The 12,693-nt window shown below is 32.4% G+C and overlaps 1 protein-coding gene across 2 annotated transcripts in view; it reads right to left on the minus strand.

The window, feature by feature from the left end:
• Positions 1-12,693, minus strand: part of COL3A1 (collagen type III alpha 1 chain) — a 62,938-nt gene that overhangs the window by 34,655 nt on the left and 15,590 nt on the right. Inside the window, exons 2-5 of one of the 2 annotated variants that reach the window (XM_044669709.1) lie at positions 7,607-7,809; positions 5,919-5,966; positions 5,067-5,180; positions 3,807-3,884 (exon numbers count right to left, since the gene is read on the minus strand). In XM_044669709.1, coding sequence (XP_044525644.1) covers positions 3,807-3,884; positions 5,067-5,180; positions 5,919-5,966; positions 7,607-7,809 — 443 coding nt within the window. The remainder of the gene's footprint in view (positions 1-3,806; positions 3,885-5,066; positions 5,181-5,918; positions 5,967-7,606; positions 7,810-12,693) is intronic. The other variant, XM_044669710.1, reaches the window with a different exon arrangement.

The following is a 12,693-nucleotide window of genomic DNA, read 5'->3' on the forward strand; positions in this document are numbered from 1 at the left end:
ATTTATTGAGTACAAAGCACTGTGCTAAGTGCCAAAGATGCTGAAAGAAAAATATAGTTTCGACTCTTAAGGGGTCTATATTTCAATGAGGAGACAACAGATATGAGTCCTAGTTACAAGTCAGATGGAAAAGCCTATATTGGACGTGGCGAGGCTTTCAGAGATGGAGTGCTGGGCCCTGCCCCCACCCATCCCCCAGACCAAGGTGCAGTGCCCCTCCCCCACACTAAGCTACAGCTCCAACCTCCACTCCACCCCCAACCTCTTACCCCACACAGGGGAGGGAGGAACTGCGCCCATTGGGTTGCTGGGTGGAGGAGCAGGTGAAGTGAGGAATGTCCTCAGTCAGTGTAGAAAAGGGGAGTGGCCAGAGTACTCCCCTCCCCTCCAGCTCTGCCACCTGTGAGCCACCCACATTTCCCCCATCCCCACCCTGTGATCTCCCATTGGCTGCTGGGCAGAGGGGCGGGAGATGTGAAAAAAAAAATGTCCTCCGGAGAGGAGGAGGGGAGTCCCTTTACCTTTCTAGTAATGAATGCTGAGGGACAGGGGAGGGAGGGAAGCCAAGGCTCACAGTGAGCTCTCTGCATGCCTTCTTTGACACTCTTGCCATAGGTTCCCCATTACTGCTCTATATTATAAAAGTACAGCAGTCAAAAAATGGTAATGCATTTTAAATGTGTATTCCACCAATGAAACCATATCCACTTATGATTTTTTTTTTACTTTCTTGGTTTAGGGTTTTGCATTTTTTTTTTTTTTTGTAATTCTGGGGCTTAGCAGTGCCTGACACATAGTAAGAATGTAAATGCTAATTTACTTATTGTCTAATGTACATGCGATTTGATTCACTGTATGGGATTTGCAGCTAAATTTTGATAATTACATTTTCTTTAATTTAGACTCCTTTAAAAATGTCTTATTTTCCATACAAATTGACACATTTGGCTACCAATATTCCATGTAATACTGATCTGATAACAGACTGATCACTAGGGAAAAAATCCAGAAACAAGTGACCAGAAACTCAATTTCCTTTGATAGAGTAGTTCTTTTTGGGGTTCCTGAACTTTTCTGGGTGAAACTTCGGAATCTAGTTCAGAAGATCAACCAAATTTCCAGGTAAAAGTGTAGGTTTTTATGAATGAATGAGTGAATGAAGAAAGTATTTACTCTGTGCAAAGCACTATGCTAAATGTTTTTATTGTAAATAGAGAAGTTAGCTCAAGGAGCTCCTGTTCTACTGAGGGAGATAACAGGCATGAAAGGTGAGTTCAGCTCATGAGATGAATACACGAAAGACTTCAATGCTAGTTAAAATAATCCCCACAATTTTGAATTATTCAGAGAATGAATTAGTCTAGCTATGGCTGCATCCATGTAGTGGCTATGAGTTAAATGAAGCATGTTATTTTCCAATGATGCTGCTAAAAATGCAAAAGAGGTTAGAAATAACATTTATTTTCTTGTTAGCACCTTTTCTGGACTGCCAATAAATGATGCTTTTAGAGGTTTGGTTGAAAGGAAGAGAAATGAAAATGAGTACAATAGAGAGGTTATTTTTTAGAACATCAGTATCTGTTTAGAAGAGAATCAAGAAACAAGGAGCAAGGTGCTAGATGATGTAATGGTCATCCTATGACAAAGGCATTTAAAGGGTATTTAAATACTTCCAAAGGAGTCTAATCTGCTAGTATGTACTGCATGAAAAGCAAACCTTTCATGTCCAGAAGTTTTTAGAATGTCACATTAACCTATAGGTATGAGTCTTATTTTGCTAACTTAAAATTAGACACAATATGATAGGATAAAATTATTTCCAACAGTATGTAGTGTCAGAACTGAGCACTAGTAAGCCTTGAATAGTGCAACTTATTTGCTCCCAGGTTTAAATAATTTGTTAAAATCAAAGATATCCATGGGAAGAATTTTTTTGTCATTTTTATTATTTGCAAAAAAAATCCCCCCTGAAATTTCTTTGTATAGTTTACAAGCATATTTTTGTTTGCTTCTTTTTGTCTAAAATTAACATTATCTTATCTCCTCATTTCTTGTCCTTTTAAAAAATTTCCTCTTTTACTTTACTGGCAGTCTAGAAAAGCTGGCAACATGGTAGGGAATAGTCTTCCTGGAGAGCTCATAAAGTCCCTCAATAAGGTCAGTTTTTTTGGAAGACTTGGACAAGAAGCAAAAGCATTAGAAAGATGTATGGATTGTGATTTGATTGGGTAGAATCTAAAATCTAAAATCAATTAAACATTTGTATATTTATATGTCCATTTAAAAAATACTAGATCTTTCTGCCATCTTAATATCAGAATGTGAATTGTATATTCCCCTTTTTAAAAATAAGTTTCTTTCTAATAGCATTCAAGGTTTCAGAATTCTCAACATTTGGAGCATAGATTTAATTCATTTGCTTAAAGGAAAGATTCTATTTCTACTCTTATGACCTAGATTTGTAAAGAAAAAGACACCTTCTGAGCCCATGTCTGTTGTGTTTCTGAAAAGTGTTTAAGATATTTTTAGATATGGTGTATATGGACACCCCATATATTGCCTTAAATATCAATAGATGTAGTATCAACTTCCCTTAGCAGAGTTTTGATAGAGGGTTATCACATACTAGTGACACTACAGTGGAACTCATTGGGGATGGGCTTTCTGCTTTCTGTTTCCTTTCTATCTTAATGGCTAATCCCTGACTCAGTAACAACACATCTGGATTCATAGTTGGGTTGGTTGTGTAGTAGAGAGAGGGGTGTTAGTCGGGCAGCTAAATGTATACATATTGATCTTGGAATTTAGAAGAAAAATGAATTCAAATCTCACTTTAGATGTCTACTAACTTTGTGACCCTGGGCACAAACTCAGTTTCCTCATGTGTAAAATAGTGATAATAAAATCATCTACTCCTCAGGACTGTTGTGAGGATAAAATGAGATAATATAAAATATCTTACAACTTTAAAGCACTATATGAATTCTAAGTATTATTCTAATGATTAATTATATATCTTAAGGATATATGCATATATTTAAATATATTTATAATTAATAATGCTGCAAAAATAACTATTATAAAAGTGTATAAAAGCTAGCAATAAAGAGACATGGGTCACAGAACCATGTATTATGGAAAGAAATGTATACATAGCTTACCTTAAAGGATTTGTTATAATAGTTTGAAAAATTTAGCATTGATGGCTTTAATATGTGATAAAGTTATTAAAGAAGTATAAAGAGATAAGAAAATCTTATAAACTTATAGAATGGACTTGGGAGACTATCTTGTCCAATCATTATTTTACAGATGACAATATTAAAGACCATAAAGGTGAAATTATTTCTATAAAGTCAGGGTGTGACAGAGTAAGTGACAGGTATTTGAACACCAATATTCAGACTTCAAATCTAACCTTTTGGCTATAATGAAGAGATTAAGAAAATGAAGAGAGGAACAATGAATTATGGCAAGCAAAATAGAGAACAAACGACAAATGGTGTGTAAGCATAAAAGGAGATGGAAAAAATGAGACATATAAAGAAGTTAATATGGAAAAAATGATGATGGGAGAAGTAAAGGGAAGTGGAGGAGATTATTCTGGGAAGATCATGATAGAAATAAGCACCATCACTTTCTTGCACATCCTCAGTGGGGAATAGTCCATTTCGGACAGTTCCAAGATGATCATTCAACAAGAAAACTGTATTTCTTAGAAGAGCAAACATCTAAAACCTAACAATCTAAAAGGAAAAAAAAAAGCAAGTTAATATTCTGGAAAACAGATAAAAGGTTATACATACAGGTGGCCCTGGAAGGCCTGCTCCTCCTCCTCCTCCTCCAGCCTTGACATCATAGGATTCAAACTGAGGAGAGAAATTCTGGAACAGAAAAATGGAAGTAAATGTGATTGAATTAATTCAAAACTTTGTTTGTATGCCACAGTCAGATTTTTAACAAATAGTTTGAGAATACCATTTGATTAGGATTTGTTTAGGATTAGTATTTTTTTTTGTCCTTCAAAGCTAGAGCCATATAGTCTGTTTCTCAAGTGAAACTCGGTTGTATCACATAATCATCTGACTTATTTTTCCTGTAGTCATAATCTGTTTTAGGACTATAAGTTTAGTACTGGAAAACCAATTAATTCTATACCATAATTTTACAAAAAAATGCAACTAAAACACAACAAAGAAATAAAGAAATTTGAAGCTTGCTTTATATTACTTATCTAGATAGGGACAGAATCCAGGATTCTTAAGTAACAGACTAATGCTTAGACTCAAGAAAATATACCAGAATGTTTATGTCTATACCTGCTTGATCTACACATAAATTCCCACTAACAATGTTATTAGAAGACAGGCAGAACTGTGGCTTCTTTTAGATCTATTCTTTCTTTGGCCCTGGTTAAAAGGAGCATTATTAAGATTTCTTTTATTCCATAACTTAGAACATTGAACAGTTACTGTTTTGGAGTATGAAATGTGAAATGCAGTCAAGAATTTAATATTATATGGATGGTATTAAAACAAAAAAGGACAGTTTGTGGACCGAAATCTCTGTCACTTCCATAAATATTTCATTTGAAAGCATATTAAGAGTGATTATCTTGAAAGAAATGCCCCCCCACCCCTTTTTCATTTGGTTAAATGTTCGAGAAGGTTTGGAGTAGGTGGGTGGCGATGATTAAAGTAAATTTGGTTATAGTGACATACTAAGGAAAAGTAAAGTGATTAGATAATGAAGGGGAACAATAATGATGTTTTTCAGTATTTGTAAGTTGATTACTAAAAGGATGATGAGCAGATGTTCTTCATCTTCACTGAGGATGCACAAGATGGCACAAAAAGGATGAAACTGTAGCATGAGAGAACTGCTTAGATAAGACATGGGGGAGAATGAGACAATTATAGTGGTAAAAGAAAAATGGACATTTTCAAGAAGCATTCTCATGGAATCTTAAGTCAGTTTCCAGCTCTCACAGATGGTTAGAGAATGGTCTTGATTAAATGAAGAATTCACAAAATTAGAGGAATATTTGGGTCATTTTAACATTTTACCTGATTAATAGGTGGACATGATTCACAGATTCCAGGGGGGCCAGGAGAACCAGGAGTACCTGGTTGTCCAGGGATCCCAGGATCACCATTTCTCCCAGGAATACCAGGTGGGCCCTAGAAAAAAAAGAAAAAATAAATAGATATTTCCAATAATGCCATGAAAAAGACCTAATGATTTTAAATAAATGACACATTATGAAGTTTAATTCAAGATCTTGAATGAGTAAAATAATCTCTTGGGAATAAATGATATATTTTTCTGTTAGGAAATATATCCCTTGGTAGAAAATGGCACTATGTATTGTGTAAATATACCAGCTTAATATGGTAAATCCAGATCAAAGTTTCTTTACTTTTGAGTATATCATGGGTCCCTTTGGCAATTTGACCAAGCTTACATTACCCTTTTAAGAATAATATGTTTAAATGGAAAAAATATAAAATCTTACAAATTAGCCACATATATTTAAATAGAGTAATCAAAATATTGTTAAAATTCATAAAACACTTAGAATCTATCCATAGGTCTAACAAGAAGTCTGTAGATTCTAGGTTAAAAATTCTAAAACCTCTCGGCTAGTAGCTAGTTTGTGAGATTTTAATCCTAATTTTCTATGTGAAATATGAGGTATGGAAATTATATGTGATTACAGATTTATCAAAATTGAAATATAAAATAAAAAACATTGTTGTAGCAATTTTGTTATGGTTTCTAGCACCCAAAAAGGTGGCAATGAAAGAATAAAGAATGAGAACATTCTCACAACTAGGAAAGACCATGGTAAAGATGGACATACTGGAAGTATCTCATCAAATTAACTTTTCTTTTTTCATTAAAGATCTTTTACTTACAGGATCTCCTTTTGGGCCTGCAGGTGCACCATTAGGAGGACGAGGAGGCTAGGTAAAAAAGAAAGACAAGATAAGAAAGGCATTGGAGCAATTTTCTTAAGAAATATTGAACCATTATTTAAGAACGAGACCTGAAAAATAAATATTACTAAAAACTGGATTTTAATTTCTATCGTTTGAAAGCTGCTTTGTGCCATGGTTTTCTAGAGATGCCAGTGGGATTTGACAGCTATATCTCATTTCATCTCAATCTCTGACAGAAAATTGTTTTTTTTCACCTTGTGAACACTCTTGAACATTCTTGAAAATATTACTACATATTATAGAACTTTAAAAATTGATGAGTGATTTTTATGATGAATAAAGTCTTTTTATCTCAGTTAATGACTAACTACCATAAGAAGCTCTTTACTTAAGTGGGGCTAAACTTTAAACTATTCAAAAGCAGAGCTTGAATTACTTCAAGCTCTAATAATTATCCATTTAGGAAAAAATGCTTAATAGAATTAGTTTTGAAATATATTTATATATAATAGACTGCCATTTCTAAAATCATAGGGGATCAGTAGCTTTGTTACGGAAGGCAAATAATTTAAATGCTCAGTGCCCTCATGAAGCCCTCTTAAGAAAATTAGTTACAAATGATTTGTTGATCTGCTTTGGTGGAGAGAGTTTTCACATATGGAAGTACCTATATGGATAAAATGACAGATCTCTACTGTTGATTATAATAATTGTGATGATGACTATCAATATAAAATGATAGATTTAAAAGCACATTTGAAATATAAAAATTAGGGAATAGTATTTTCCTAAAGAATTCTGAAACAATTTAATTGTTTTTGGGCAGTTTGAGTTTGAAATGGAGATTAGAGGAGAACCATTTTTCCATTGTTATTTTCCATTTGAATGTACACACTAAGTAAAATTCTACTTCTTTTCAATGTTATTTAATTATTCTTTCCCCAACTGCTCTTTTTTTTCTAGATTTAATGAATATCCAGAAAATCTCATCCCAAGGTGACTTCCATAGCCTTTTCTCTATTTCACCTCAGAGTTTTCCATTGTTTTGCATATTTCACTACTATTATAAAAAACTATCAATAATTTATTGAGCACAAAATATAGTATTAAGAGTACTATTGTAGATTCTGGAGCTTAACTCAATGTGAAATGAAATACTACACATTAAAAGAATGTTTATTGATAAATATGGCATTATTTTTTAAAGCAGATATCTTCAAAAGAGACATTGACTAAGTCCCAGTCAATTTCAGTATGAAGACAGATACATTTTGGCATTTTAAGTTTCTATTTCAATTGATAGCCTAGTGGTAGACTGCATGCCTCCTTATTAATGGACCAGTTTTGAAGTGTAATCCATGTTTTTTGGTTGTTTTTTTTTTTTTTTTTTTGCAATAGCAACTCTTCAAGACCAAGGCCTGAGTTATACAAAGGTTATAATTTGCATTAGTGGAGGAAATACTTAAAAGGATTAAATTATGGTCTCTTGAAGTACATTTCTATTTAGCTATTGATGAATAATATAATAAAATATATACACTTAGTTAAAAATTATAATTATGTGGCCAAAATAGAATGACACTTTTTGTTGGCCCAGGTAAATATATACAATTTATATACTTAAATATGAATATTGCATAGTTTAAAGTTTTCCTTAAACTCACAGGTGATGGTGGCTGAGGACAAACTGGACAGCATTCTCCAAATGGAATCTCTGGGCTGGGACAGTCCAACTCCTGTTCATCACATATTATGTCATCACAGAGAACAGATCCTGAGTCACACACACATATTTGGCATGGTTCTGGCTTCCAAACATCTCTATCTGCATATGACTGGCCAAGATGGGTACATCCTGCATCAATAACTGGAAAAGAAATGAGAAATGATTTTATACCTTTCTGCTTCATTCAAACACAACATTTCCAAGCTCCCATGAATATATTTGATAAGCTTAGCAAGATAAATGTATTTCTAAAGGCCTAAGGAATATATATATGTTTATAAATTAATATTGAAATAAAAGATATACATTTCATACAAAGAACAAATAACTATGGATGGTCTTCTTAATATATGGATTTCACTATATTACTTTATTTACTATATTATTTTTTCATTCAGCCCAAGGGCACTCAAATATATTTTCCATATGTAGTAGAAATTCTAAAGTGTCTCTCTTACCCCCTCTGATAAATCAGTGAAGACAATTTTGAATAAATACAACATTCTAATGTAGTTCTGCTTCAGAGAAAACATGACTATAATAAAAAGCAAAGAAATGCATTTAATACAAACTCTTCTTTAGACAAAAGATGTTTGTATAATACTATTGGAGGTGGAGGAAACTAAATTACTTAAATAATGATTCAAACTTTGAAAATAATCTTTTTTTTGCCAACCTAGTTTTGAATATACTCAGGATCTTTATAATACAAATAGAGTTGCTAAGAATATTATCATATCTAGATATCTGGCCAATATAAGAAATCAACAAACAGGGGGAGAGCTAGGTAGTTCAATGGATTGAGAGCCAAGGTCATAGATGGGAACTCCTGGGTTCAAATTTGGATTCAGACATTTCCTAATTGTGTGACTCTGGGTGAATCACTTACTCCCCATTCCCTAGACCTTATTGCTCTTCTGCCTCAGAATCAGTATGCGATATTGAGCCTAAGGTGAAAAGTAAAGGTTTTTTAAAAAAAGACATCAACAAACAACTGTAATAAAATCATATTTCAATACAAAGTTACAAGATTTAGGTTTTTAATGATTGTGGCTTTTATCCAAATTTTTAATCTTCTTTCTTGTGAAAATTTTATTTGAAATTTTGAAAATGTCATTTTATTTTTTAACTTGTAGTATAAACACACATTAAAGCATTCCTTAGCTTCTTGTTATTCCTAAGAACATTTAGAGAAATGGTGAGTTAGCTTCATAATTTTGCTGTTCCATGATAAGATATTTTTTATATTCAAGAATAATGCAGCCAAAGCATTTTTTAAAACATTGCCCCAGTAATGGTGCATTTGCACTTGCATCGTTCTTCTATTTTCAGTTTTTCAGGCTGCTTGGAAAGATTAGGACTAAGGATTCAGTCCTACTCCTAAGGAAGTGGGGACAAAGAAATCTGAAGGAGCATCACCTCAACAAATTTAGCTAATTGATCACAGTCTACAATATTCTGTTTAAATATTTCTCCAAATATTGATGGACTCTTCCAAATTCTTTGTATTATCAAATTATTCATATGTCAAATAGTAAATTTTAAAAATATTTAAAATACAATGTAATCACATTACAAAGTTAAAATAAAAAGACACTTTGGACCAATTAATAAAAAAGACCAGGTGTCAACCATTTGTCGCTCAAATAAAATGCTTTTATCTCAAATAGTGGATGTGTTCTATAATTTTTTACAGGTTACCATAAATGCCTTGAAAAATTTAACTTGATAAATCTTCCATATACTTTTTCACTAGTTCATCAATTTTGCCCATAATTTGAGTTGAACTGGTATTGTGAATTAGGTGTGGAATCATCCTTGAAAGAGTTGAATATCTTCATAAAATATCAAAATGTTTGACCTTGCATTAATTTCTTCTAAAAAATTCTCCACTCTATTCACTATCATTGTCCTTAAGAGCAGGAACTAATTTTTGCCTTTCTTAGTATTCCCATTGCTTAGCTCAGTATCTGGCCTATGAGAAGCACTTAATAATTGCTTCTTGCCTGACTAATCAACTTCATACTCAAATACAAGCCCTGAATCACTGTAGACCAAATTCCTTTTTAAAAAAATTTTTTTTTCAAATTCCTTTTTAAATAACTGCAATAATGTAATCAAATCTTACTACAGTGTGCAGAAATTCTGCAATAATGCTATCTGACTGCTCACAAATAGTATTGATACCCTGGAAATAAAAACCTCTTGTTCCTTTTTTTTATTGAATTCATATTTTGGGAGAAAAAGTTAATGAAACTAGGTGGAGTAAGTAATAAAAACATATTGCTTTACAAAAAATGACAGTAGAGTGAAAAGTATGCTGGATAAAAGTTCAGAAAAATTCATTTTCTTCTTGTTTTAACCGTTTACTAGCTATGTGACCTTGTTGAAGTCATTCAATCTCTTGGATCTTAATTTCTATGTGTAATAAGAACTAGTATAAACAATCTATGAAGTTCCTTTCAATGATGATATTCTAATATTCGATTCTATCTATTCACTAAAAAAAAACTGGAAATAAAATAAATTATCCCATTCTTAGGATGTGTAATTTTCCCATTAGAAAAATGCAAGCACAAGGCCATCTCTTTTGACTTTCTGCTTATATTTTCCACTTTTCTTTCACGTCTGAACCCAATTAATCAAATCTAATTCATTGTCTTTCCCTGTTTTCATCTTGAGCATTAATAAGTCAACTCAGGGCCTTCTATACCCTCAGCAGGGGAACAGACAACACAAGTTTCAACAAAAGGGATGACCTAAAAGAGGAATTATTAGAGTAACAGCTAAAAGAATTTTATGTGAGGTGAGGAGAATATTTACTCTTATTTTTCTGGCTCAATTTGTATTTATTCTGAAAACTACATATAGGAAAAGATTCTTAATGCAAAAATCAAATAGACAATTTGATATACATCAGAAATACATTTCCTCTTCAAACTTTCTAATGCTTCTAGCATTACTGGAGCTATGAAGACACAATTAAAACTGCTCTAAAGAAGTGGGAAAGAAAAAATAGCTGTGAAATGTTAACATGAAAGTACACAGAACACATTTATTGGGAATATTGTATATTATTATAAGTTAAGCCAACCAAATTTTTTTCTCTTTGATAACTTAGAAGTTTTGTTTTCAATATTAAGAGTGTTATTAAATGTTAAAAAAATAAAATGCTACTTCATTCAAAAAAAAGTGTGTTACAGCTGGGAAGTGCCTCAGAAATTATTTAGTTCAAACTCATCATTTCACAAATGAAGAAACTGGGGAAAATAAGTTATTTGCCTGAGGTCATTGGGATTTGAATCCAGGATCTTTGATTGTAATCCCTTACTCTTGCTACATTGTAGAAATGAAAAAAATTATGTTTCACTACTGTATACCTTTTGTGTATAGTAGAGGAATTTGTGTTTATATTAGGTCAAAGTATAAATTGGATGGAAGTTAGTATGTGGAGAAAAAAGCCATCACTAGCAGTTGTTTAGATAATGTGTTGCAATGGAAAATGTATTATAATTGAAAACAGAAAAATTTTAATTCTAGTTCTGATTAAAATTATCTTTGTAGAGTTGGATCCTCATTTCCTCTCTGTATGCCTCAGTTTCCTCATCTGGAAAATGATGGAGTCAAATCAGAGTATCTCTAAGGTATCTTTTATCTCTAATATATTTCATTGCTATGATATGACTTCTATCTTCTAAGCCAACAGTCATATTACAATGATGTTTTGGCCTCAAGCACTTTGTATTTCATGTCTATGTCATAAGCAGAGGCTAATGTGACTATTTATCTTGGCTTAAGATTTGCATAAGTTCTCTTCCTCTGTAGCCAGAAGAGTTGTCTTGGCCTTCCAGCTAAATTTTCCTTTTCCTTTTCCCATGTTCTTATGTAACTGCTGTTTGCTGTCCAAACTGACCCATTCACCCCACCCTTTTGCTTAGGTAATCTAAGGCATCTATGCTTTCTAGTACAGGATCCCAGTGATTATTTTTCCCTTTTAAAAATAATTCTACGATCAAATTCTGAGCTGAATATCAATCATTCCAATGATGAATAGTGTTTCTTAACCTAATTTATTAGTTTTGTCCTACAAATTTTCTTGTCATTTTATTTTCACCTTATAATGGAATAGCTATTTATTGAAATAAGAGATTCTTATGTGCTTAAAATGTGAATTTTTTCCAGGGAACAGAATCACTCTAAACTATTTTTAAGTGTTGGAACATATATATTGCTGTGTTACCCACTGCATAAAGCAGTTGTTTGCATAGCTGTAAGATGTTTACAATGTAAGACCTCCATAATTTATAATATTAAAAGAAAATAGATGCACATTTATAAGTATTAAGATGACATAAATTAGTAATTTATATCCCATGTTGTTATTATGATAGGCAAAATGAAAAATATCCAATAAAACTATTATTTTTCATCTAGTTAGACTGACATGCTTTATGGAATAGATGGGATTTCAAGAACTGTTTGAATGATGCAAAAGAAGAAGTTTAGATACCTGGAAGAAGGAGGATTTTGCAGAAATACAGAACAGCCTATGTAACTTGGGAAATATAAACTTGAAAATAGCTAGATGGACAAAAAGAGTTTAGTAAACTCAAGAAGACAGTAAGATTCTGGAGCTTAAGCTTTTTACTTTGAATGAATGAATGAGGCTTCCTAGTAGATAAGAACAAGTCAAATAGCTTGGAAAACAAATAAACAAACAGAACCTAACAAAACACATACAACAAAGACAGTTCAGAAATGTGAAAAACTCCAATGTATAAAGCATAAATATTTGTCTCTTATCTTTCAGATGAAATCAAAGCTATTCTAAGTTTTAAAGAAGGAAGATGATATGGCATATACAAAAAGTGACAAGCCTGTCTTAAGTAACTATGTTGATGGAGAGTTTTGATGAAGAGAAACCTGTTAAACAGGTGAGAAAATTCTGGTACTAGATGAACTCTTTGAAGGCGGGAATTTTATCAAAAATATCTTTGTAATTTCATTTCCTTGCACAGTGCCTTA

The sequence above is a fragment of the Gracilinanus agilis genome, chromosome 3 (genome assembly GCF_016433145.1).
Source record: "Gracilinanus agilis isolate LMUSP501 chromosome 3, AgileGrace, whole genome shotgun sequence".
In the NCBI taxonomy this organism is placed as follows: Eukaryota; Metazoa; Chordata; class Mammalia; order Didelphimorphia; family Didelphidae; genus Gracilinanus; species Gracilinanus agilis.